This window comes from Syngnathoides biaculeatus, chromosome 23, assembly GCF_019802595.1.
Source record: "Syngnathoides biaculeatus isolate LvHL_M chromosome 23, ASM1980259v1, whole genome shotgun sequence".
Lineage (NCBI taxonomy): Eukaryota > Metazoa > Chordata > Actinopteri > Syngnathiformes > Syngnathidae > Syngnathoides > Syngnathoides biaculeatus.
In genome coordinates this window covers 10,476,178-10,499,570 of record NC_084662.1, presented here as the reverse complement: position 1 = coordinate 10,499,570, position 23,393 = coordinate 10,476,178, and the positions used below count along the sequence as shown (strand labels likewise).

General features: G+C 44.7%; 1 protein-coding gene across 2 annotated transcripts in view; it reads right to left on the bottom strand.

The window, feature by feature from the left end:
* runx2b (RUNX family transcription factor 2b) overlaps nt 1-23,393 on the bottom strand; it is a 142,614-nt gene that overhangs the window by 12,050 nt on the left and 107,171 nt on the right. Inside the window, exons 1-4 of one of the 2 annotated variants that reach the window (XM_061811861.1) lie at nt 12,823-13,109; nt 11,836-12,176; nt 10,331-10,487; nt 7,339-7,443 (exon numbers count right to left, since the gene is read on the bottom strand). In XM_061811861.1, the coding sequence (XP_061667845.1) occupies nt 7,339-7,443; nt 10,331-10,487; nt 11,836-12,114 (541 nt within the window). In that variant the 5' untranslated portion in view covers nt 12,115-12,176; nt 12,823-13,109. Of the gene's footprint in view, nt 1-7,338; nt 7,444-10,330; nt 10,488-11,835; nt 12,177-12,822; nt 13,110-23,393 lie in introns of those variants that run through there. The other variant, XM_061811860.1, reaches the window with a different exon arrangement.

Here is a 23,393-nt window from a genome sequence, read left to right as displayed (position 1 = left end):
GAGTTCCTGACAACATCATCCCATTCTCTTAAATTAAGTGACATCTTGGTTCCTAGAATCCAAACTCATGATTTCAATCAAGTACACAAACACAGTTTACCCTGTCTCACCCCCCCAACTTTTTTTTTTAAATGTCGTGCCCTAAGTTAAAAAACACAGTTTTACAAAGTTATCAAACATTGGGAGTAAAATTACACAGCCGTCAGAATAAAAAAAATACTCAAGTAAAGTACTCATACTTGCAAAACGTATTCAAGTACAGGAAGAAAGTGTTGACGCTTTACTGCTTTTCACCACTGGAAAGCGGCGGTGCGGATTAGCGATTGTGCCCTCCCGATCTACCCGCCACTTCCTTCCCTGCCCCGGCCGGCGGCCGGAAGCCTGAACAGATTCGCACCAGATGTGCGAGCGCTCGGCGGCCGCGTGCAAACCCTCGCTCGCGAGTAGTCGGAAGAAAAGCGATCCAAGAGGACTTATTATTGTTCCGAGTGAGGCTCCGCGGCCCGCCCCGGCTCATCAGATCAAAGGAAAAGCAACCGGGGTGAATAAAGGAGATGTGTGAGGATAATTAATGGAGGTGGTTTTTCTTTCGCGGGCAAGGCACCCATTCGTGTCGGGGATTTACAGCTACAGGTTTTATGTGCCGCTTGAAGGCATAATATCGGAACACAAGACGCCAGCGCTAGCTTAGCTTAGCTCAGCCTTGAGCAAAATAAACGTCATGCAGAATTAAGCAAAAATAAATGTCAAGCGGCGAGACTATTGGACGTCGTCTTGATTTACGCTCAACTAGGCTAACTTTGCCTCACTGTCTCACTTTAGCTTTAAAGATCTTTTATCCTAGCTTAGCCCTGAGCGCTACAAAAACAGAACTGGCCTTGTCCGGGATCAAGGAAAATAAATGAATGGGATGCAGAGCAACTTGGGTTTCACCTTGATTTATGCTAAACTAGGCTAATCTCGCATTTCAGGACAACAAATGCTAGCTTAGCATTGTTAGCTATACTATAGATAACTTTAGTCAACATGAGTTGGAAAAACTAATCAGGCTTTGCCGGGAATTGAGCAAAATAAATTTTAACCAGAGAGGACTTGTGGGTTTTGATTTATGCTAAGCTAGACTGGCGTCGCCTAAACCTCACTTAATACTGATTTATGATTCATTTCTAAATATGAAACCCTTCAGTTGTATGCCTGACAGGCAGGTTGCTGATTTAATTTGAAAACTATAAGACAAACATCGGTGCGATGTCTTTAACTGGATTTCATTTAAGCGTGTGGACACAGCTGGACTTGCTTTTACACAGATGTGATCTTAGCTTAGCATTGTTTAGCCTTGCATGTTGGAAAAGCAAGCCAGGTTTTGTCCACAAGCAAGCAAAATACTTTTTAAATATAAATCCTTTTGAAGCACGACTCGTTTGATGTGATCAATAACTGAAGCAGAAGCAAAGACACGGTAATGGCAATATATCGTGGCGCTAACATTCGACAGATTCAAGCGCCGTCAAAAAAACAAATGCGTGGGTCGTCAGTTGGCGAATTTTGTCAAAAATAAAAGGACACCCCGCCATGACCTCAGTGTCCAATGCGTACATCACAAAAATGCTTCAATACCTTAAAAATTCACTCAAAATCTTGATCTTTTTTACCACTTTCAGGACTAAAACTTGAAACATTTTTCTGAAATCCAAATGTGTTCACCTGCTAAAAACATACAGAAAATATTTTGGGGGAAAACAATATTTTATAATGTTATTGGGACTTTCAATACTAAAATGTGACTTTTTTTTCAGAAAAAATATTTAGTTTCTCGAAAAGCTAAGATTTTACTCACAAATTCAACTTTTCCGTGAGAAATCCATGCATTTTCTTCACCGCTTATCCTCACGAGGGTCTCGGGGAGTGCCGGAGCCTATCCCAGCTGTCGACGCACAGGAAGCGGGGTACACCCTGAACTGGTCGCTAGCCAATCGCAGGGCACATAGAAAAAAACAACACCTAGGGGCAATTTAGTGTCCAATTAATGTTGCATGTTTTTGGTATGTGGGATGAAACCGGAGTGCCCGGAGGAAACCCACGCAGGCAAGTGGAGAACATGCAAACTCCACACAGGCGGGTCCGGGATCGAACCCGGGACCTCAGAACTGTGAGGCTTTCCAGCTGAGCCACCGTGCCGCCAAAAATGCTTGAATACCATAAAAAACTCATTCAAAACCGTAATCTTCTTTCAAGACTTGAAGCATTTTTCTGAAATGCATTTCTTTTTTTCCTCTAAAAATATACTTTAAATATTTTGGGGAAACAATATTTTATAATGTTATTGGGAATTTCAATAATGTAAAAATATCTATTTTCTCTAAAAGCTATGATTTTACTCAAAAATAAAAAATACAAAAAACCAAACGACATTTTTGGTAGCTTAAAGCCTCTCTACGCGTGTGCGCGCATATCAATCATCCACAAATCCCTCCTTCTTTTTTAATCATTATTATTTTTAAAATCTGCACCCTCACAATAACCATTTTCACTTTGGGTGATGACATGAATCATTCCAGTGGATGACTTCCAGAGCGGGGGTGGGACGTAGCATTAGGTCGGGCTGGAGGCGCGGTGACAGGCAGGCGCCCGTCCACCGTGGGGGTCTTGTATCAAGGGAGGAGGGATTGGAAGAAATGAGGGCAGATGATAAAACCAGAGATGGAGGGAGGAGAAGGGGAAAAAAGAGGAGGCGGGGGGGGGGTGAAAGAGGAAGAGGAAAGGAAAAAGCGGGCGAAAAGGAGCCGCGCTGACTGGGGTGGAACGCCGCCAGGCGTCTGTGTGGTCCAGCCAGGGAAGGGAAAGCGCGCACTGTACGCACGTATAAAGACGTCCAGGACAGCCCCCCCAGGGCGATGCTAGCGTTTCACGCAAAAACACATTAGAGATGATTCTGAACTTTTTTTTTTTTTTTTTTTTTGCTCACTTTTTCAGCTGTGCGCTGAATGATTTTTGAGCGTTTCACGTCACACGCGCAGACTCGCACTCGGTCAGCCCCGCAGACGCTGGCGTAATCGCTCACACCGATTCAGTCAGTCGCACCCACGCATGCACGCACTTGGCACTTCTTCAAGGAACAAGCGACTGGCTGCCTCTGGAAAAGCCTGAAGCTTTTCTTTTTCACCCCCCCCCCACACTTCATTGCTCTTGATTTTGGAAGTTGTCGTGTGACTCGCATTGTGACTGATTGTGTTGTGTGTCACAGTGTTTGTGTATCAAGCAAGGGCTTTTATTATGACGCACACACAAACATTAACCGGACAGTTATACTAAGATTTCAGATAAAAATGTCCATTTTTTTTTTTTTTTTTTTTTACGACAGGGATTGCATGATGGTGGACAACCACAAAGCAAGCGTACTGCAACATTTGTTGCACTCATTTTCCTTTTAAATTGGGTCACAAGATCCATTTTTTAAATTGATTTCATGAAAGAAATCATTAATTCATCAAATGCAAAGAATAAAAAACATACAGTATGTATTGGAATTGTGTTGTGACTAAGAGCCAGATATATGATCAATATCAAAATGTTCATATGGTCAGATCTGCTTATTAAAGTTGTGCTGACTATATACATTAGCGATAAGGTCCAAAATATCACGATCGATCTTTATCCGACCTGCTCGTCAGTCATGGCGTCTCAAAGGGCTCCGTCTTAAATCATGTGCCTTTTTTTTTTTTTTTTACATCAAATAATATAATTCATTATTTGGTTCATTTTGATGCTACCATGGGCACATTAAAACGTTCAATACAGCAGGAAAACAACGACTAAACATTCGGCTTTGGCAAAAAAAAGGGAGTTTCCACACAGTGTGATTGTGACTCATGAACATTGTGAAACTCTGTTTTTCCCCTTCATAAAAAAAAAAAAAAAAAAAAAAAAAAAAATCAACAAAATTCTACTTTTCCAGCCCACTCATCTGATCCTTTTTTTTTCCCGAATTGAAAATTAAGGAGGGAAGCCATTTTTCATGGATGAATGATAAGAAAAATAACATGCATACATGGAAGATGGCGGCACGCACGGACAGACGCAGTGGCTTTTTTTGGGCTTTCCCTTTCAATACTTGTACTTTTATTTTGTCGTTGTTTTTCTGCGCACTTTGTTCACGCGATTTCTCCTATCTTACAATAAACGGCTATAAATTCAATAAATTCTATTCTATTCTCAGTACCACTCTACAGAAAACTCCTTGCTTTGCTTTAAACCCCTATCAGAACAAGAAATAAGTAATCATTAATAATGACATGACAGGGGTATCATTTGAGGAAATACAACATTTAATATTCATAAAGTTGTCTTTAAATCATTAAGGCACGTTATCCATATGACTCGCTTTTACCGTCTTGCTGTATGTGTAGCGTATATTTGTGGGCTTGCTAAGGAACCGCTAATATGGACTCCAGAACCGCTGCCTCCTCGCCAGACTTGTTAACACTCTGACCCCATCAAATCGGGCGCACGCGCTTAGCCACAAAGCTAACTTTGTGTGACACCGCAACGTTTTTTTGTCGCCTCTCACGCGAGTGCGTACCATCCGTTTGATTGGGTAACAGCCGATTTACCCAAAGGAAGAGTGCGCTTTTTGCTACTGTTGTGTGTCTACACACACACACACACACACACACACACACACACACACACACACACACACACTCGCGCACCCGAGCCTGCACATGGCCACTCCCTGCCACCTATTAGCCGCAAATGACATTTAATGAGGCCCATTAGTCGCGCCGAGCCTGCGTTCCGCTAATGACGCCATTAGCACACAATCACACACAGACAACGTGTCCTGACCAACATGCATAACACGCTTCAGATTTCAAATTAAGGCAATTGTGATGAAAGTCGAGTCACTGTCGACTAGTCGTTGATGACCTCAGTGATATTTTTTCAGTTACAGAAAAAAAAAAACTAATAGTACTTTTGAGTAATCTATATTCGGCGACAATGGCCAGCTCAAACAAACATGGTCGCCGCTGAGATGCCAATGCAGGTTGAAAATATTTTCAAAATCCTGCAATTTTTTTCTCTCTTTTCTCCCTCACTTAGCAAACATGCGTGTTCAGGTTACTTCAGTTACTGTTCCTGCCTGCAAAGAAGGATGCTTTGCTCTGCCTGCAATGAAGAATGCTTTGCTCTGCTCTAGAAAACGTGGCAGCAAATGTCGGATGAACAGGGGGGAAATGTAGGAATAATTGTGAATATAATTATCATACATCTGCTTCCAATAAAGAAATGGTTTGCTCTGCTCTAGATAACGTGGCAGCCGCCTAGCAGGAGATAGAAAGAACAACACCATCGAATCATCAGAAGTGTTAGAACCAGGAGCGCCTGCTGCCTGTTTAAGAAATGATGACCACACATGTACTCAGCAATCTTACACACACACACACACACACATGAACAAACAAGTACGCTTTGTTTCCAACTATGGACGAGTCCAACTTAGGAGAGGTTCATCAAAGAGTCCAGTGGCGAATTGTACGATAAGGTTCCTCTCCACCGTCACACTAGAACTGGTGTCTTTGCATCCTTTTTTGGTCCAGTTTAATTAATGTCTAATTGGTAATCCTGACAAGTGGACAACAAAACAACGACTTCCCCCCCCAAGAAAAAAAAAAAAAAAACCCCAAAAAAAACAATCAAAAAGTTGCAACCAGCATGCAAGTATGTTGTATGTCCGATATTTTCATAAGGAAACGTTCATTAAAAGACTGAGAAGGATGAACCGCGTTATCGCGGGAGAACAATAGATTGTACCTCAAAAAAATAAAATAAAATTTCATACTAACCCGAACTGAACTCAATGCAAACTGTTTGCACGCATGCCTTATTTTGGCACCTTTCGCCACTTTTACTAACCGCAAAAGCTTTGTTGACATAAACTGGTTGTTGTGGCGTCTCAACCGTTGGCCACCAGACAACCGCCTTCAAAAAAAAAAAAAAAAAAAGTAATGTGATGCGCAGCAGCAGATGCACAGGAAATGCTTTTGATCAAACACAGCGAGCGCGCGCGCGCGCCGGCGTGTTTTCTTGGCAGCGCTAGCAGCTTTCCTAGCGGCAAGAACGACATCGCTTGCTAATGCGAGCGCTCGCCGGCTCCGCTGTGTCCCGGTCCCACATGTGAGCCTTGTTTGTCACATCACAGTTATTTTATTTCTTCATTTTTCTTGAATTTCTCAAGGAGGAGGCAAACAGCTGCGTGCCAGACCAGTTGGCACTGACAGCTTAACTATAGTGAAGTCTTTTTTTTTTTTCTTCCCCGACTTCCTGCTCAGTTGTTTTTATACGGCCTATTAAAAAGAGCTGATGTTAGCAATCTTGCTACGCAGTGTAGCCTCTTAGGAATATTCCACCTCACTGTCTTGGTGTCTAAGATAGTATGGGAAAATGTCAAATAGTGTTACGTCATTCACGCGCACTTCTATATTGCAGAATTTTAAGGCCATCGCTTTTATGTTTTCATAATACAAAGGTGCTGCCTTGAGATCTGAGTATAATGCATTCTGAAAAACCAGTATCGCAAATCAGTTTTCCCCATCAAATTGAATGGAAATGCCATTAATACGTTCCAGCCCCCACCCACGAAAGAACAATTTTCAATGTATTTTTAGCAAGGAACGTTGTAGTCTGTAGTATTTAAAAAAAAACATAACAGAATTAAGCAGTTTTAAGCAGCTGGATGAGTGACTCAGCCAAAGAAGGGATTATATTATTATCATTCAGACAAAAACAAAGAAGAATTTGATGACTACTGCAAGTGACTCATCAAGTTGCAGTAACATTATTTTTTCCCCCTCAGAGGATAAAGAATATATACCCAAGTATTACCGTCTCTCCACGTATTGCTGCATCATTTGTGTTCAAATACCTATCACTTACAGTAGTGACTCTCAAAAAAATATGAATTCTTATTCAGATTTTTTTTCAGTACGTGTATTAGGTTCCCACACACATCTAGGCAAGTGATTGGCTCTCACCACTAGTTTAGTCCGTAAACAAACTTTTGGCGGAACGTCATATTCATTCGAAACTGTATGTAAAAAATATATTGAGTTGTATTGAGACATTTTTTAATTCTATAAAAGTGGGTCGGTTCAGTTGAGTTATATAACAATGCCATACAGACACTATTTGTTAGCCCATCTATGGCATTTCCCATTATGTTTTACCTTGGTTGTTTTAAATAAGCGGCGTGTGTTTTGTCCTAATGAAAAATGTCTACGAACTGACATAAGTAGAAATATGACATTTTTGGGCGGAGGTGTTGTTATTTCATGTACTCACTCCTGGGCTCTCGCGGTCCGTCCACTGTGACCTTGATGGCTCGGTGGTAAGTGGCCACCTGCGGCGGGTTGGTGAAGACGGTGATGGTCAGCGTGAAGCTTTTGCCTGCGGTCACATGAGAAAGACGTCCTCGTCGTTATCGACGTTGACGGAGAGAATCGACGGAGGGCAACATTATGACCTCATATCATCTCTCTCTAAGCGTGAGGGGACACTTTTAATTTGCACTTCCCCTCCTTAAAGGTCCACTGTCAGGAAATGCATGATTTTTAGTATGTTAAAAAAGAAAAAAAAAAGGCAGCCGGAATGGACCCGTCTGTTTTTTCACCACACAAGATGATTTCGACGTACATGGCTTTTTGTCACTCCCCCCATGAGAATCATCTCGATGGATTTGTTTTGGAGAAGAAGCAGGAAGGAGAAAGGAGCCCCCCCACCGCCCGACATGGGTCCTCCTCAGTACGCTACATACTGTCAGGGAGTCTGTTGTTAGTGAGAAGTGATCGCATATCATCAAAATATGGTTCGAAATGATAGCGTAATATTGCCCAGGTCATTTCATTTGATTGTGAGATGTTTTCTTCGAAAAGAGCTTCCGTGTCAGAAGGGGCGTCGGAAAAATCCGAAAATCTCTCTTGTTCCTTCCGCGAACGTCCCGGTGTGACGTCATCAACAGACGTTGCAGGCAATATGGCGACCACTTGGAAGTGGAATGAGACTTCCGCAACTTTACGCATGGATGATGCGCTCTCTCCTCATATTTATTTTTTCGTGTGGACATTGAAGTGAATATTGTTATATGTATTTTTCATTACAATATCTGTTTTAGAATGTTTGTCGGCATGACACTTGAGTTTTAAACAACAAACACGCTGTATGAGGGTTTGACATTTGTTTTTTGTTTTTTTTTTTTGTGCCGGGCAACATCACTTACATCTAGTGAGAGAGATTTAGCATCAGTAATTAATACATTCAGTGTCATACAATAAGTGCCATCTTGCCTTTTTAAACATCATTGTTCACAAAATATGGCCGACTATTGTCCTACTCTCTGTGTACCCCTGCATTCACAAATTTGGTTTTCGGGTGACTTTTTTAGGAACCTCTCGTCATCTTATCCATATTTTGTGCTCAGGCCAAAGCCTTGTCATATACAAAAGTAGTGCTTCAGTGCCATCTTGTGGTATCTATTATAATAACGGCGATCTTTTCGGGAGGGGGGGGGTAATGCATTTGCGAGTATTTGCTATATGCGACATGGCTGGGTTGTTTATGCCTCGAAAATAGTGGGGAAACACTTTACAGGTTAGCATTAAGATGCTGATTTTTAATTTGACGGAATAACATGGTTTTCTTGAACATTTTAGAATTTAACCATATCATCCTCTTTTGTTTTCCTTTTTGTTGTTTCTTCTTTTTGTTTCCAAGATTACACGACGGCACCGCAAGAGAAAAGACACCAAAGAATATTTTATGGGATGTATTTTAACTACGTTGAGGGTGATTTTAATATTTTTAAAGCATGTGGGTGGGGTTAAACTATTTCAAAATAGTATTCAACATATGATATGATATAAATCTGAACTTATTCGCTGATTGCAGTTGGTTGGCTATGAACAGGAATTCACTTGAATCCCAACTTTGAGCGCGTAAGTGTGCGTCAGCATCAGGAATGCTCTGAATCACACACGGGGGTAGGCCAGTCACGCCGTGAAAACCGAAAAGGGGATGCGTCACGTAACCGTGGAGACGGGCGGGGGACAGGAAACGGGGGCGGACCAAGGGGTTAAATGCGGCGACTCATCGCGGCAGCTGTCCGTGCGTGGGCGTCCGCCACGCCGGCCGTAAACACGAGGTCCGCGCGCGACAGGTGTGCTGCGTGCTTGGGACGGCGGAGAGGACGCATCCGTTGTGGGTCGGCCTTCCGACGGCTTCGTTTTCATTTCGGCGGCGCTTTGATTTAAAAACACATTTGTAAATGCTACTTGGGCTTAAAAAAAATGCCGTTACACACGGAAATTTGCACCATTTTTGCACCTGGGAGAATTCTGGCAAACCAGCTGAAGATTATTATTATTTTTTTTTTTTTTGCTGCGTCATAGTGAACAGGAGCTTAAGCACAGTCCTGGACTTCATAGACTCCGCCTTTCGAGGTTCCACTGGCGCTCTACCGAGCGTAACGATGCGATCAACAGTATCCGCTTACGCCAAGCTACCGGCGCTATCACGCGTTGCTGTCACGGCGCCGACGCGTCATCGGCAGCAACGTCCCGGGCCGTCACCGTCGCCCGGGTGTTCATTTCACGCGCGTCGTAGTCTGATCTCTCGCCCCCGGGCTCCTATGTCACTTCCTGTCGCCGGATTCTGTGACACCGGTTTCCTCGGCGACGGGCCAAACACTCCGACTTAAGAGACAACAGCACAAATGCTGGTGAGGCTCTGTAATAATATATTTTGTGATTTTTTTCGTCACCAGAATCGTGTGAATGAGCCGGCTGATTAAAGGTCATACGCAGGACCTCCATCAAGGAGTTATTTTATAATTATTTTATTTTAGTTGTGGTTGCTTATTTCATAACAAAGAGCCATGGTGTTTGGCCATGACAGTATCAAAAAAATAAAAAAAAAAAAAAGCTTTTTTCCCCCCCTTATTCTCTAACATAAAATCAGACGAGGATTACCAAACAATTTCTATTTGCTAAATTTCAGAATAATGGTAGAGATATATTTATATCTTTTCATCCAGCAAAGAATATTGGCACGCTTTGACTTTGACTTTGACTGCATATACTGCACAGCAGTTGTGCAGTATATGCTGATTCCAATTAGGATCGTTTGGCCTTGGCGGAGGTTTGCGCTCCGGTGAGGGTCGTACAAGTCGAGCCTTTGAATCAGACAAAATCAGGGAGTGGGAGAGAGAGACAATTATGCGGTTGCCACGGAAGCGAAGGCAACCGTGCGTGCGTTTGTGTATGCGCGTGGGGGTCATCACCTCGGCCACTGCGCCCGACGAAGCGCAGGTCGTTGAAGCGCGCCACCTGGTTCTTCATCACGCCCGAAGCGTTCCGCAGCTCGGCCGAGTAGTTTTCGTCGTTGCCCGCCATCACCGTCACCACCGTGCCGTCGGTTATGTCCCCCAGCGCCACCACCTGCCGGCAAAGGTGCAAGCTGACTCAATAATAACGCAAACAAACCAACATCTAAAAAGCAATAAAATACCGTGAGCCCCCCCCGCCCCCTACCTCCCCCATCGGCTTTTGAATACTTGTATCAAACAAGTAAAGCTAAACATAAATTAAAAAAAATAAAAAGAAATTTAAAAAAATGTGAACGATAATCTAAATATGTTTAAAAAATATTTTCAATAAAATGCGTAATGTTTTTCCTTTCCTTCCCATCTTTCCTTAACGCACCCCTTTGATCATTTTGACAGTTGGCACCCCCCCTTTAAAAAAAAACAACAACAACGGTGATTAACTTGAATTTCGTGCCTTTTGTCCTCATGCAATTCCAGAAGCAACTAAAAACATCAGAGGAACTCGTGGAGGAGCAAAGTCAAGTGCAGACCTCCACCAAGGCCAAAAAACACCAATAACGCTGCTCCTGTTTTATCTGTACAATGAATTATGGCCGTGAAATATTTCTTTGAATCAGCTGCGACTTGATCCATATCTGCATCGAGTGTCACACTTTAAGGACAACATATGGCAACGTGCCAACGCTGTGGCAGAGGCTTTTGCAAAGTACATCTCACGAGGCACATCAAACCACCTTCAAAGCGTCTTTTAATTTCAAAAGACAGCAAAAAGGCCTTAGTGGGACTCTTGTTAAGATTTCTGGAAGGAGATACACACACACACACACACACACACACACACAAAGGACTCGGCAGCTGCTAAAATTGCACAGACAGCAATAAAAGTGCTTGTTAAAAAAAGGAAAAAGAATGATGAAAAGCTTTTTTTTTTTTGGTTTTGTTTTGTAGCCAAGCAACACATTTCAACTGCGCTTGATCCATATTTTATATTCCTTCATATCGACGTAAAGGTCTTTTCATATGAAGTCACACCAGCGGCAATCACTCAAACGTGTTTGTCATTAAAAATGCATGTCTTTTTTTAAATGCATGTTGTAAAAGAAATGCTGAAAGTAAAGAGCATGTTTTGAGTTTTGAAATTATAGACTCGCTCTGTGGCAAGACCTCAAAAATAAAACCATTAGTTTTATCATTAATTAAATTCGCAACATTTGATTGAGCCACATTAAAAATGTTCTGACTTTTTTAAAGCTCATTTAATCAATTTGTTAAAATGAGAAAACATTAGGATCAATGAAGAGTGGAATGACAACATTTTTAAACATAAACTTGCTGTACTCTGGGTGCTTTGAAAACTGCTCCATAAGTCTAAACTACGACTACTATTCAGTAGCAAAATGGCGTTTTTTTAAACTTGATTTATTGATTTTTTTTTTTAAATAATGTTCATTTGGACTCACCTTGAAGGCGACCGGCAGCGTCTTGTTACAGCGCCAGTGCGACGGCAACACGGAGCACAAAAAGTTGGGGCTGTCGGTGCGCACCAGCTCCGCCGGGTGGTCGGCGATGATCTCGGCCATGCTGCGGTTCTCGTGGGCGCGCAGACGCGGAACCGCCGCCGAAGCCGCGTCAGCTTGCCCGCCGGGGCCACCCCCTCCACCTCCTCCTCCTCCTCCGCCACCACCGCCGCCGCCACCGCCACCGCCGCCGCCGGCACCCGGCGAGCCCACGTCCGTCATCTTGCCCGCGAGCGGCTGCAGGCTGCTGGACGGCGGGCTGAACCTCCGGCTGGCGCTCGGGTCTACGGGGATGCGCATCACACACGACCGGGAGTGGATTAACACCAAAGGAAAGCGGTCGTGGAAGACAAAAAAAAAAAAAAAAAAAAAAAAAGGAAGGTCGGGATCCTTCCTCCGTAGCACCGAGACTGGGGGGGGGGAAAAAAACTTTTCACGAAGACAGGAGGAGGAAAACCACGCGTGGGGAGTGTGAGAAAAAGGAGGGGAGGAGGATGAAGGGGGGTCGTGGTGGTGAGGGTGGTGGTCTCTGCGGCTTCTTAAAAAGTCCGCGCGCCACCACGCATGTACGGCTATAAATAACATCAAATGGGACTTCCACGCGTGGGTCTTACAAAAAAAAGTTCCAGGTGCGTCACTGACGAACTTGAAAGACTTGTTGAGTGTGGTTCACATACTCAAAAACAACACCGACTTAAAATAAATCATTAAGTAACAATCATTTAAAAGAAATATTCTAAAAAAAAAAAAAAAAAGCAACAACACGAACAATAGCAAACTAATTTTTCCCATTTTCCTTGACATCGTGAAGCGGCAGCGAACGGGATTTCCCGTCCACGTGTTTTTCTTTTTCAAGTTATTGAATACAGTACGTGGTACACAACTCGCGGGGGGGGGGGGGGGTCAAGCCTCCCTCGCGCGTGTACCTACCCGCATGATCCGCCGCGATGACCGCAGCAAAGTCATTCGAGCGTGTCGTGTTGCGTTCACGGACGGCGTGCGTTGCCTTCACTGGGCGACGGCACGCTTCCAGAACGCGTTTCGTTCTTGCTTTCACTGAGCGATTCGGCAACTGTTAAAGTTCACAGAGCGTGATGCGTGAAGCTTCCCCATTTCTTGCGTGTGTTGCGTTCACGGGAGCGTCTCGAGTGCGCGTTGCGTTCCCGGAAGAGTTCGAGTTCAGTGGCTTGCGCGCGTAGTGGCTCCAGCGGTTGTGTGGCGTTCAGGGACTGTCGGACCCTATGCGATGCGTTCACGGGGCGTAATAGCTACTACATAATCAACCGTGTAATTTCAAAAGAAAACAATAACTTTACCACCTGTAATAAAACGCAAACGAGCATCAAAAGCTCTTTACTTAAGCTTGTAGTATTTTTGAACATTCTAAATACTATTGTACGACTTTACACTAAAATATGCACAAATAAATCGAATTGGATACATTAAAGATACATAAAGATTAAATGATGGGTTATGCAAGCTCCGTAAAATGTTTTCCGGGGGGACAAATTCAGGTGAGAAAAATATGAAATACAAAATTATCGTAAACATTTGCTGCATGTGATGAAACTCAAAACAAGACTTTATGACGCGTCAAAAGAAAGCTCCATCCCGTGGCGGTTCTTCCCGAAAAACACATTTTGCAACCGAAATCCCCAAAGAAAGAACGTCTGTGCGGGACAAAGTTGTGTCAGTTCAAAAGTCATTTTCATAATGTTTCAAGTAATAAGCGGGCGGTGTGTACGCGGCCTTAGTGTGTCTGTCTACTGTAGAGGGCATCGTTGATCCTCTCTGAGGCTCTCATTCATCCTCCCCCCCCCCGCCCCCCACATCAGTCTCCAGTCAGTCTCCTGGCTGCCACATCACACACATATAAGCGTGCGTGTGTGTGTGTGATGCCACCGCTGCTTTTCCACTGCACTACCCAGCATTTATTACATCTGAGCACTTTGATTCCTTTCAAAATAAGAGTTGCACACGTCTGGGGGGGGGGGGGGGGGGGGCATTTACAGTGGAATAGATCAGAACACGTTTTATTGCTTTACTCCGCTCCTTATGTAAAATGCACACAGGATACACTTTGTGTGTGTGAGAGGGGGAGTTAACCATCCATACAATAAATTTGTCATACATCTAACTCCCGCTCATCATGGGCGTGACTATTCATAATCAATTGCAATAGGTGAAAATTGAATTTAAAAAATAGTTTCACTCCTCCCGCACGATAAACAATGTCATTAAAACACCTTAGCACCTGTACGGTAATGAAACGGGAGACTATCATACAACATCGCTTTCCGGAAATGAAAAAATGAAACAAATAAAGAGGCCGAGCGTGTTCGCTTCAACCTGTTTATTTGTCACTCCCACCAAAATAATTGACACGCAAAACAAACAAATTAAACATAATCCTGGCAGGACGGTGGTTCAGCTGGGAAAGCATTGGCCTCACAGGTCTGAGGACCCGGTTTGATCCTGCTCCCCCTCTCCTCTCGTGTGGAGTTTGCATGTTCTCCCCGTGCCTCTGTGGGATTTCTCCAGGCACTCCGGTTTCGTCCCACATCCCAAAAACATCCAACATTAATTGGACACGATAAATTGCCCATAGGTGGGATTGGGGGTGCGACTGTTGTCTGCTATTGGCTGGCAACCAATTCAGGGTGTACCCCGCCTCCTCCCCGTTGACAGCAGGGATAGGCTCCCCCACTCCCCGCGACCCTCGTGAGGATAAGCGGCAAAGAAAATGGATGGATATTTAATCCTATTGTTTTGTCAAATATCTCTAACCCTTACCCTGTCATATGAGGGGAAATGCCATAGATTGGCTAACGGAAATTATCATAGATGTTATGGTGATGATAAACCATCAGACTTTTACTACTTTAACACACGCAGAGCAGCAACACATAAAAATTAAGTATATAATGATGACAATCCGTAGGGACAGCAAAAATTACTGGAGTCGGGGGCCTTCTCTGCCTCTTCTTCTTTCACGTTTAATGCCATCCAGTTGACCTCACTGCTGCCCCACACATTGAGGCATAAAGTGGTACTACACCAAAGCCGTGCTACTCTAAATTCCCCGAACGACGCCAAATCCCATAAAAAGATTTTACTTAAAATTCGATGAAAGGCGATAAAGCCGGGGGGGGGGGTTGTGGGGGGTCGAAGAGCACCGCAAAAAGCCTGAAAGCACCGAAACGCATCTGGCACGTCGTCAGACGACGATCGGCTAACAGTTTCCGCCTCGGCGTGCCCGGCGCGACGGGATTACGCTTCACTTCGTCCCGACATTCCTAAACAGCACCTCACGCTCGGCGGACGGGGACGCAAGCGAGTCGTCGGAAAGAAATCTGGAATAGAGATAAACGGCAGGCCTCAGGCGGGAGGCACGCACATTCGCCCGCGATAGGAAAAGTAGTCCCAACAAATACGATGCAAAATAGTTTACAAACCAGCATCAAAAATCACAAAACAAGCATACAATCGACATTTTACCCCCCCAAAAAAATATTGTTCGGTAGCCGCAAACGAGCGCACCGCTCCGCGAGGTATTATGATTTATGGGAATATTGGAAAATCCGCCACCCGGCGCCTCTCTGTGATGTCGACCGACCCTCTGTTGAAGTTTCGCTCTATCCCGATTCCAACTTGGACTTGCTTCAAACCACAAACGACGTCCGCGCGCTTATGTCGAAAGCGCTGCTCGCTAAGTAGAATTCACAGATAATGGCTTTTCGTTATAATACAGAAACACAAGCGTGATTGCAAACAGGCAACAGCTATTAATACAGTAAGCGGTAAAGTTGATAGGGATTATGGAATACAGTATTTAGAATCAAAGAGACAGAATTTTAGGAGGTTAAAATAGACCCCCCTTGACAAAAAAAACTGTAAATAACCAAAACAAAACAAGGAAGGTGTGTCTCTACTGAATTCCATCAAAAAAAAAAAATGGAATGAATCACAAGAAAATATGTAAAATTGCTCTTTTTCGACAAAGTCCACCAACCTACACTTTTTAACCCGACGACAAATGAAGATATTCCGATTTTGGAGGGTCCCAGAGTTTGCCAATATTTGTTTCAGCGCTACCTTGACTTGCAAGTTTTGTTCCGTGACGCAATTCACTTGTGAAATAAAATTTCCCCTTGAAATGAGTTGAAATGTCATTGATCCGTTCCAGCTCCCTAAAATCCATCACCACTTTATGTTTTTATTCAATAAATGCACCACTGTATTGTAAAACGTACACAAGTATAAAACACGATAAATCCATCCATTCATTTTCTTAGCTGCTTACCCTCACAAGGGTAACGGGAGTGCTGGAGCCTATCCCGGCTGTCGACGGGCAGGAGGCGGGGTACACCCTGAACTGATTGCCAGCAAATCGCAGGGCACATCGAGACAAACAGCCGCCCTCACAATCACACCTATGGGCAATTTAGAGGGTCCAATTAATGTTGCATGTTTTGGGATGTGGGAGGAAACCGGAGTGCCCGCCCGGAGAAAACCCACGCAGGCACGAGGAGAATATGCAAACTTGGATTTGAACCCGGGTCAACAGTTTCCCGCTGTGACACCGTAAAACATGACAACAAAATATGAAAATGTGTATTAAAAAAAAAGAAAATTAAATGTAATTCAGCCAAAAGAACATACGTGCACACACACAAGCGTATTTGTGTGTTGATGTCTACCTTTAAGGGGCGTGGCCTATCAAATGACATCAGCATCTGGGGTCATTCGGGTTGGCCGCCGGTGCGTTTGCCCCTTGTGAGCGTTTTCATTTTGTATGTTTTTTAACTATTTGTCCAGGACGAGAAACGATTGAAATGATTATTATTTTTTTTCCCATTTCACTCGGGCGGCGTCAAATTCTGGCAACGCAAAGCAAAAAAATTCAACCACCGAGTGGAGCGTCCCGTGAAAAAAAAATCAAAAGTTGTTGTATAATGGTCCAAACGCTCTAAACGTGAACGCGCAACAGAGGCCTGGCCTGTATTTTTTATTTATTTTCTTTAACTTGAGGATTAAGGCTCCATTTCACAGCGGTGCGTTTTTCAAGACCCTTAATTACGGCTCGTTGGTGGAAGGCCGCCGGCGAGAGATGTTTCCACGTCGGAGGAGACGCCCGCCAGGTCCGGGATGCGGCCAAAAGAGCCAATCAGCGGGATAAAAGCGGAACGGGAGGGGCCGCCCGGGAGCCCCCGGCTGGCACCGGAGACGGCCGCCGACCCGCTCGAGGGCAACGAATGACGAAGGCCGGTAACCTTATTCTGGCGGTCCGGATCAGAGTTAATCCTTTAATTCGTGTTTGTCACTGCGCCTGTGACATCAGCAATCGTCTCTAGTACCGCACTCAACCTCTGAGGGTACGGTGCACGGGTGCACCCCCGTTTAGAAGTGAAAATGTAGTCGAAAGTGCGTGACAATCTATATAGTTTTACTTCTTACATGTGCTTCAATAACATTAAAACACTTTTTAAAATGCCATTATTAGCGATTCGCTATGCCCAAAGCGATTTTCTGTTATTTGCTGGGCTAATATTGCTTTGGTGCGGTTTTGCGGTAAAATGTAGACACAAGTAGTGATTTGTCGCCATCTTGTGGCACCTATATGCAATTACGGGCCCTTTTTGGCCAGAATATGGCACTCAAGGAATAGTTTGATCGCATCGGCCTGAGCAGATAATCAGCAAATGTGAGGACAGGACAGGTCATACCATTTATAGAGCGCTGCCTACCCATATGAGTTAAAAAAAATTAAAAACACTCGTATCTCAAAACCTCTTTCGCCATTAAAGTGAGCACAATTGCCCTTAATCCGTTCCAGCCTTCTCCCAAAAACCATTTTTTTTTCAAGCATCTACATTAATGAGCAAAAATAACTATATCCAGTAAAGTCTCGGTTTTCGAACGCTGATTTTTTTTGCTTCTGTTTTCGAACGAAAATCGGTACCTAAGCAGCGCTGAAAAAACCCGGAAATAACATATTGTATGCGGCCAGACCAGCTGACCCTCGACGCGCTTTGTTGTGAATTCCCACGCCGCCGACAAAAACGGGAAATAATGCGCGCGGCGCAAGCAGCTGACACACCCACGACGCGTTTTGTCATTGTCTAGTTGAACGGAAATGACATAACGTGCGCGGCGCAACCCGCGCACTTTTGTTATTCTGTATAACACAGACGTGTCCCAGTAGTTAGTGACTGTTGTTTGTCCCAAGTGCTGACATCAAAGCCACCTGTGCCAAGTGGGACGAAATCCATAATTTCGTCGAACTTCATCACACCATTAAATTTGCACTTTTGTTAATAAAAAAAACTTTACAAGACCGGGGGCCGAGTCGGTACAGATTCGGCAATGGACTCCCAGCCTAGCGTACTCTACTACCAAAGCATACATTTTAAGCAAAAATCAAATATATTTCTTAAATTACGTTATTATATAAAGTATTTATCCTATACTTGTATTTCTACTATGCAAGTTATTATCAGGAAAAGCTGAAAAAAACGTTAAAAAGCCAATTTTTTTAGGCTTGGAACACATCAATTCTTTTTCCATTGATTGTAATGGGAAACATCGATTCGGTTTTCAAACAATTCACTTTTCGAACCGTTTTCTGAAACAATTTGTGGAGGAATCACTGTATGTTCCACACAGCAATGACAATAAAATAGAATGTAAATAAAAAATAACTGTGTTCCACTTTTTACTTCAAGTTACTTGTCATTATGCTGCTCCTTCTGGTGTGCAGTGTAACAGTGTAAAAAAATTCTAATAAAAAAATCTGCCTAACAATGGCTGTATTTCAATTTTTTTTTTTAAAGTACTAGTTACACGTATCTCAAGCCATAAAGTATAATGGAAATTAGCGTAGATGTTACGGTAAATAAATATAAACCTTCAAGCAAATTTTCTACTTTTAACATACACGGAGCAGCAACACATGCAAACTGCGGGACAATACTGTCGGGACAACAGTTGGGAACAGCGTAAAAGGAGCGAGACGGAGACGCCGAGTGGGCGGCTTCGAGGCAAGCGAAGGAAAGGCAGTAAGATTTGGGGGCGGGGGGGGAGTCAGTCAAGCAAGCGGTGGGGGTATGAGGGCAATTTCCTCACAGCTCTCACTGCTCTGACTGTCTGCCGCCGGAGCGCCTTCACGGAGGTCCCTAATTGACATCACTTGAAGGTAAAAAGAGGCATCAGAGAGCAACTTCTATGGGCCTTGCTGAGAAAATAAAGTAGCGAGACCCGAGAGCGTTAAAAGACCCCCAAGGACGCGCGTGGGGGGGACACGTTTCCGCCCACAAACACAGTCCGGTTCAGTTCGGCTCACAATAGTACAGTTTGGATGGGGAGGTAGGAAGTAACCAAGTTCAATCACATATGGACAGTTTTAAAAGCTGTCGTACGAAAGAAGTGAACCGAGGGATGATTGTAAATCAAACATCCATCCATCCATCCATCAATTTTCTTCGCTGCTTATCCTCACGAGGGTCGCGGCTAGTGCCAGAGCCTATCCCAGCTGTCAACGGGCAGGAGGGCTGGGTACGCCCAGGACCAGTTTCCCAGCCAATCGCAGGGTACAACGAGACAAACAGCCGCACTCACAATCACACCTAGGGGCAATTTTAAGTGTCCAGTTAATGTTTCATGTTTTTGGGATGCGGGAGGAAACCGGAGAGCCCGGAGAAAACCCAAAAACGCGCAGGGAGAACATGCAAACTCCGCACGGGTGGGACCGGGATTGAACCCGGGACCTCAGAACTCTGGTTTACCAGCTACGCCACCCTGCCTCCTACAAATCAAACATTTGTTTTTGAAAACACTTATGAAAATATTTGACATACATTTTTTAACATATTTATTTATTTGAAACGTCGTCTACGAACGGCTTGGCCCATCGTACATCAAGGGCGTCAAACTCATTTTTGCCGCGGGCCACGTTGTCGTTACAGTTTCCCTCAAAGGGCCGTTATAACTGTAAAAAACATAAAAATCTTTAATCGCTTCGTCGTATTTACAGGTACAGATGAAATGTATGAACTAGATTTGGAATCAGAAATCATTGGCAGTGGGCTTTTCAATTATTGCTGAACACAAAAATGCTTGTAATATGTCAACGTTTTCGTTTACGATTTGGCAATTTCAAATTTTGCTACAGATTTGAACAAAAATCATGGAAGATGATTTGCCTATGTGGGCCACATCAAATCACGCACTGGGCCGGATTTTGCCCCCCGGGCCTCGAGTTTGACACCTGCGCGTAGACACAGCCGCTAATGTGTTCTGAGAGTTTCTGCGCGGGGTGACAGTGACTGGGTCGGCGGCCAAAAATATGCCCCCCCCACCCAGAAAAAAAAAAAAAAAGAGAGACAGGATTTCAACTTTTCCGCTTTTGCACGCAACCAAATATCTTCCCAGGCCTGAGGCGTTTTTGGCCCGTGCCGCTCTCCGTGCAGCCTTTGTGTCACTCGCGATACTATTATTAGCCTTTCACTTCAGCTCAGCCCACGCCAGCCGTCAAAACCCTGCACGGGGCGGCCCGCGCCGTTGGCCCGGGAATCCGTCCAGCGGCCGCCCTTGCTTTTTCGATTCCGCCGCCGAACGAGACCCCGTCGCGCTACCGCACCCGCCGGTGACAGGTGAAAATCCGCAACGCGGGATAGACCACATCAGGAAAAAAAAAAAGGACTCAATTGAACTAAAACAAGTTTCATATTTAATAAAAGACACATTTGAAAGCTGTCAAGAAACGGGCGACTATCATATAACATTACTTCGAGGACATGAAGACTCCCTCGCTAGTCACTTCTCTCCAAGTTGAAGTTTACTGACAAAACGAATCCAGTTTTATAGATTTTAAAATCAAAGTATGGGTTCATTGTATTCGTCAAATGATGACCCCCGCCCCCGCCCGTCCTCCCCCTCCTCGCCGTCCTGGAGGATTAACTTGAGAGGAAATGCAGCATATCGAACAACGGGAAGGAGTGTTGTTCTTGGACGGCGAGCCTCCGAAGGTGCTAAAGACAATACAGACCCTCGTTGTGGGCCAACATTCCGCTGGACGCCCCCCCCCCTTTCCTCTCCTCGCTACGTTTCGAGCGGCCGCGCTTCCTCTCCGCGCACGTGTATCAAAATATTATGAAGACATCGGGCGAAGGCGCGCTGCTCTCGCGTTATCCGGATCGAGGTTTCATCGGGCGAGGTAAAACCAACATCGGATTTAATCGGCCGCCGTTTCGCCTCTGTTGATGGCGGCGCCGCTCTCGAGACGCCGGTGGGATGATTGATGCGAAGACGGGCGAGTGATTAACGAGGCTCGGGCGGAGGGGGACGCGGCGACCGCGGGGGAACGCCGGGCGGCGCTCGGCGGGTAGGTGTCGGTTCCATTTTGAGGGAACGTAGCGAGGGACGGAACAGACAAATTATATATTTCACCGTTTTGAGTAGTGATAAAATATTACATGTACCTGGAGAGGTGTCGATACTGGGGTCCTCAACAGTCCGATTGGTTTCAAGTCAGGCAAAGTACAGAGTGTGAAGTACTACATGCAGGTAAATGAAGTACCTAAGAGAACCGCGGCTGCTCAATAGCCGATGACGACTCGGAAAACCAGACGGTACTACGGCGTCTTACAATATTTTTTTCTTTACGATGGTGTTTTATTGATCTTAATTAACCTTTTAAAGAGTGACTGCTCGAGTACTGACGACAATCTTGACAAAGTCCAGAATCCAGAACAAACAGACCGTGATAGAGTAGTATTATTAGCATTATTAGCGACATGAACTGCCCGAGATAAGTTCGGGTGCTCGAGTGCCGACAAGAACTCTGTGCACGCAAATCCATCCATTTTTTTTTCCAGTCCAGAAACGAGTTTGTGCGACTATAAATACCCATCCATCCATTTTCTTCGCCGCTTATCCTCACGAGGGTCGCGGGGAGCACTGGAGCCTATCCCAGCTGTCAACTGGTAGGAGGCGGGGTACACCCTGAACTGGTTGCCAGCCAATCGCAGGGACAATTTTTAGGATGTGGGAGGAAACCGGAGAGCCCGTAGAAAACCCACACATGCCTGGGGAGAACATGCAAACTCCATACTACAAATATCTTCATTATTATTCCCGTTGGCGATGAGGTTCCTCCTGAGCGCCGTCAAGAACGCTTTTGTTTCCCGAGCATATTTAATTTATTCCCGTGATGGAAATTTGTCACCGTTGAGTGACCGTCCCGCGACGCGGGCTCGCAAATGCGTGACCGCATTTTAAGAAACTTTTTTTGTTGTTGTACCACCCGCAGACTTCTGATAAAAGGTTAGTAAAGTTTTTCCCTCTTACCACGAGAGAATATTTTAGAAAGGGGAGCCTGAAACTTTATCCGTATGAAAAGTGCTCAGGGATAACTTGGAAAAAAATATGAAAAATCGTTTTAGCCGTTGCGTGCAGACGAAAGTGAATGCTGGTCTTCAATTTAATGGCAATCACTCATGCATTTTATTGGAAGAGAGAAATCCTGTCAAAAAAAAAGCATCGCAATCAAAAATCAGATAAACAGAAAATAATAATAACAATAATAATAATAATGATAAGAATAGATTTGGATGACGATTTCCGAGGGTTTGGCTCTGCCGATGACATTCCGGCTGGGAGCCACGCCGCAGGGTTGAACTCTGCAACCTGGACCGGCAAACCCCGACGGTTTTCACGCTATCGCTCGAGTACATGAGGAATTTTGGTCTGGAGCGAGTGCGAACACGGCCCGGAGCCACGTTTCCACCGAGCGGTCCAGTTCAGTTTGCCAGGGTGGGTAAATCCTGACCTGAACCCGGCTTGCATCTGGATTTGTGGGATGGTGAACAGTGCCATTAGCATTAGCATTAGCTCCTCACCTCCAGTAGCACGACAAGAGGTGACTTACGAGGAGTCCCATTGAACTGATTTTTGTTTTAAACCAAAATTTGTCCCACGCCGTGGCTCCGATGCACTTTCAATGCACCGATCAGGGTAAAACTGTCTAACACACAATTACACACGGATACTACAGCGTGTGGCGTGAGGGCTCGAACAGTACGCACTGTACAGTACAATATGTCCTTATGGAACGCGGTATTTCACTTTTGCACATGGGGTAAGCACTTGGAGCAAGTTACATAAAACAACACACCCTTTTCATGCGGTTGTGGATTTTGCGAACCGTCCGCGTGCGAGTGTGAAATCTTCACTCCAGCGGACGTTATTTGTCAACCGGAATCTGGAAATTAGGTGAAGGAGTTGCCACCGCCGATGTTTGTCAAGTACGTTTTTCAACGGGTAGCCTTGAAAGAGGGTCTCGCCCGGCTCGTGAAAATCACTGCGATGACGAAGACATCCCTGAACAGTTCTGAGGACCCGGGTTCAATCCCGGCCCCCGCCTGTGTGGAGTTTGCATGTTCTCCCCGTGCCTGCGTGGGTTTTTTCCGGGCCCTCCGGTTTACTCTCACATCCCCAAAAAC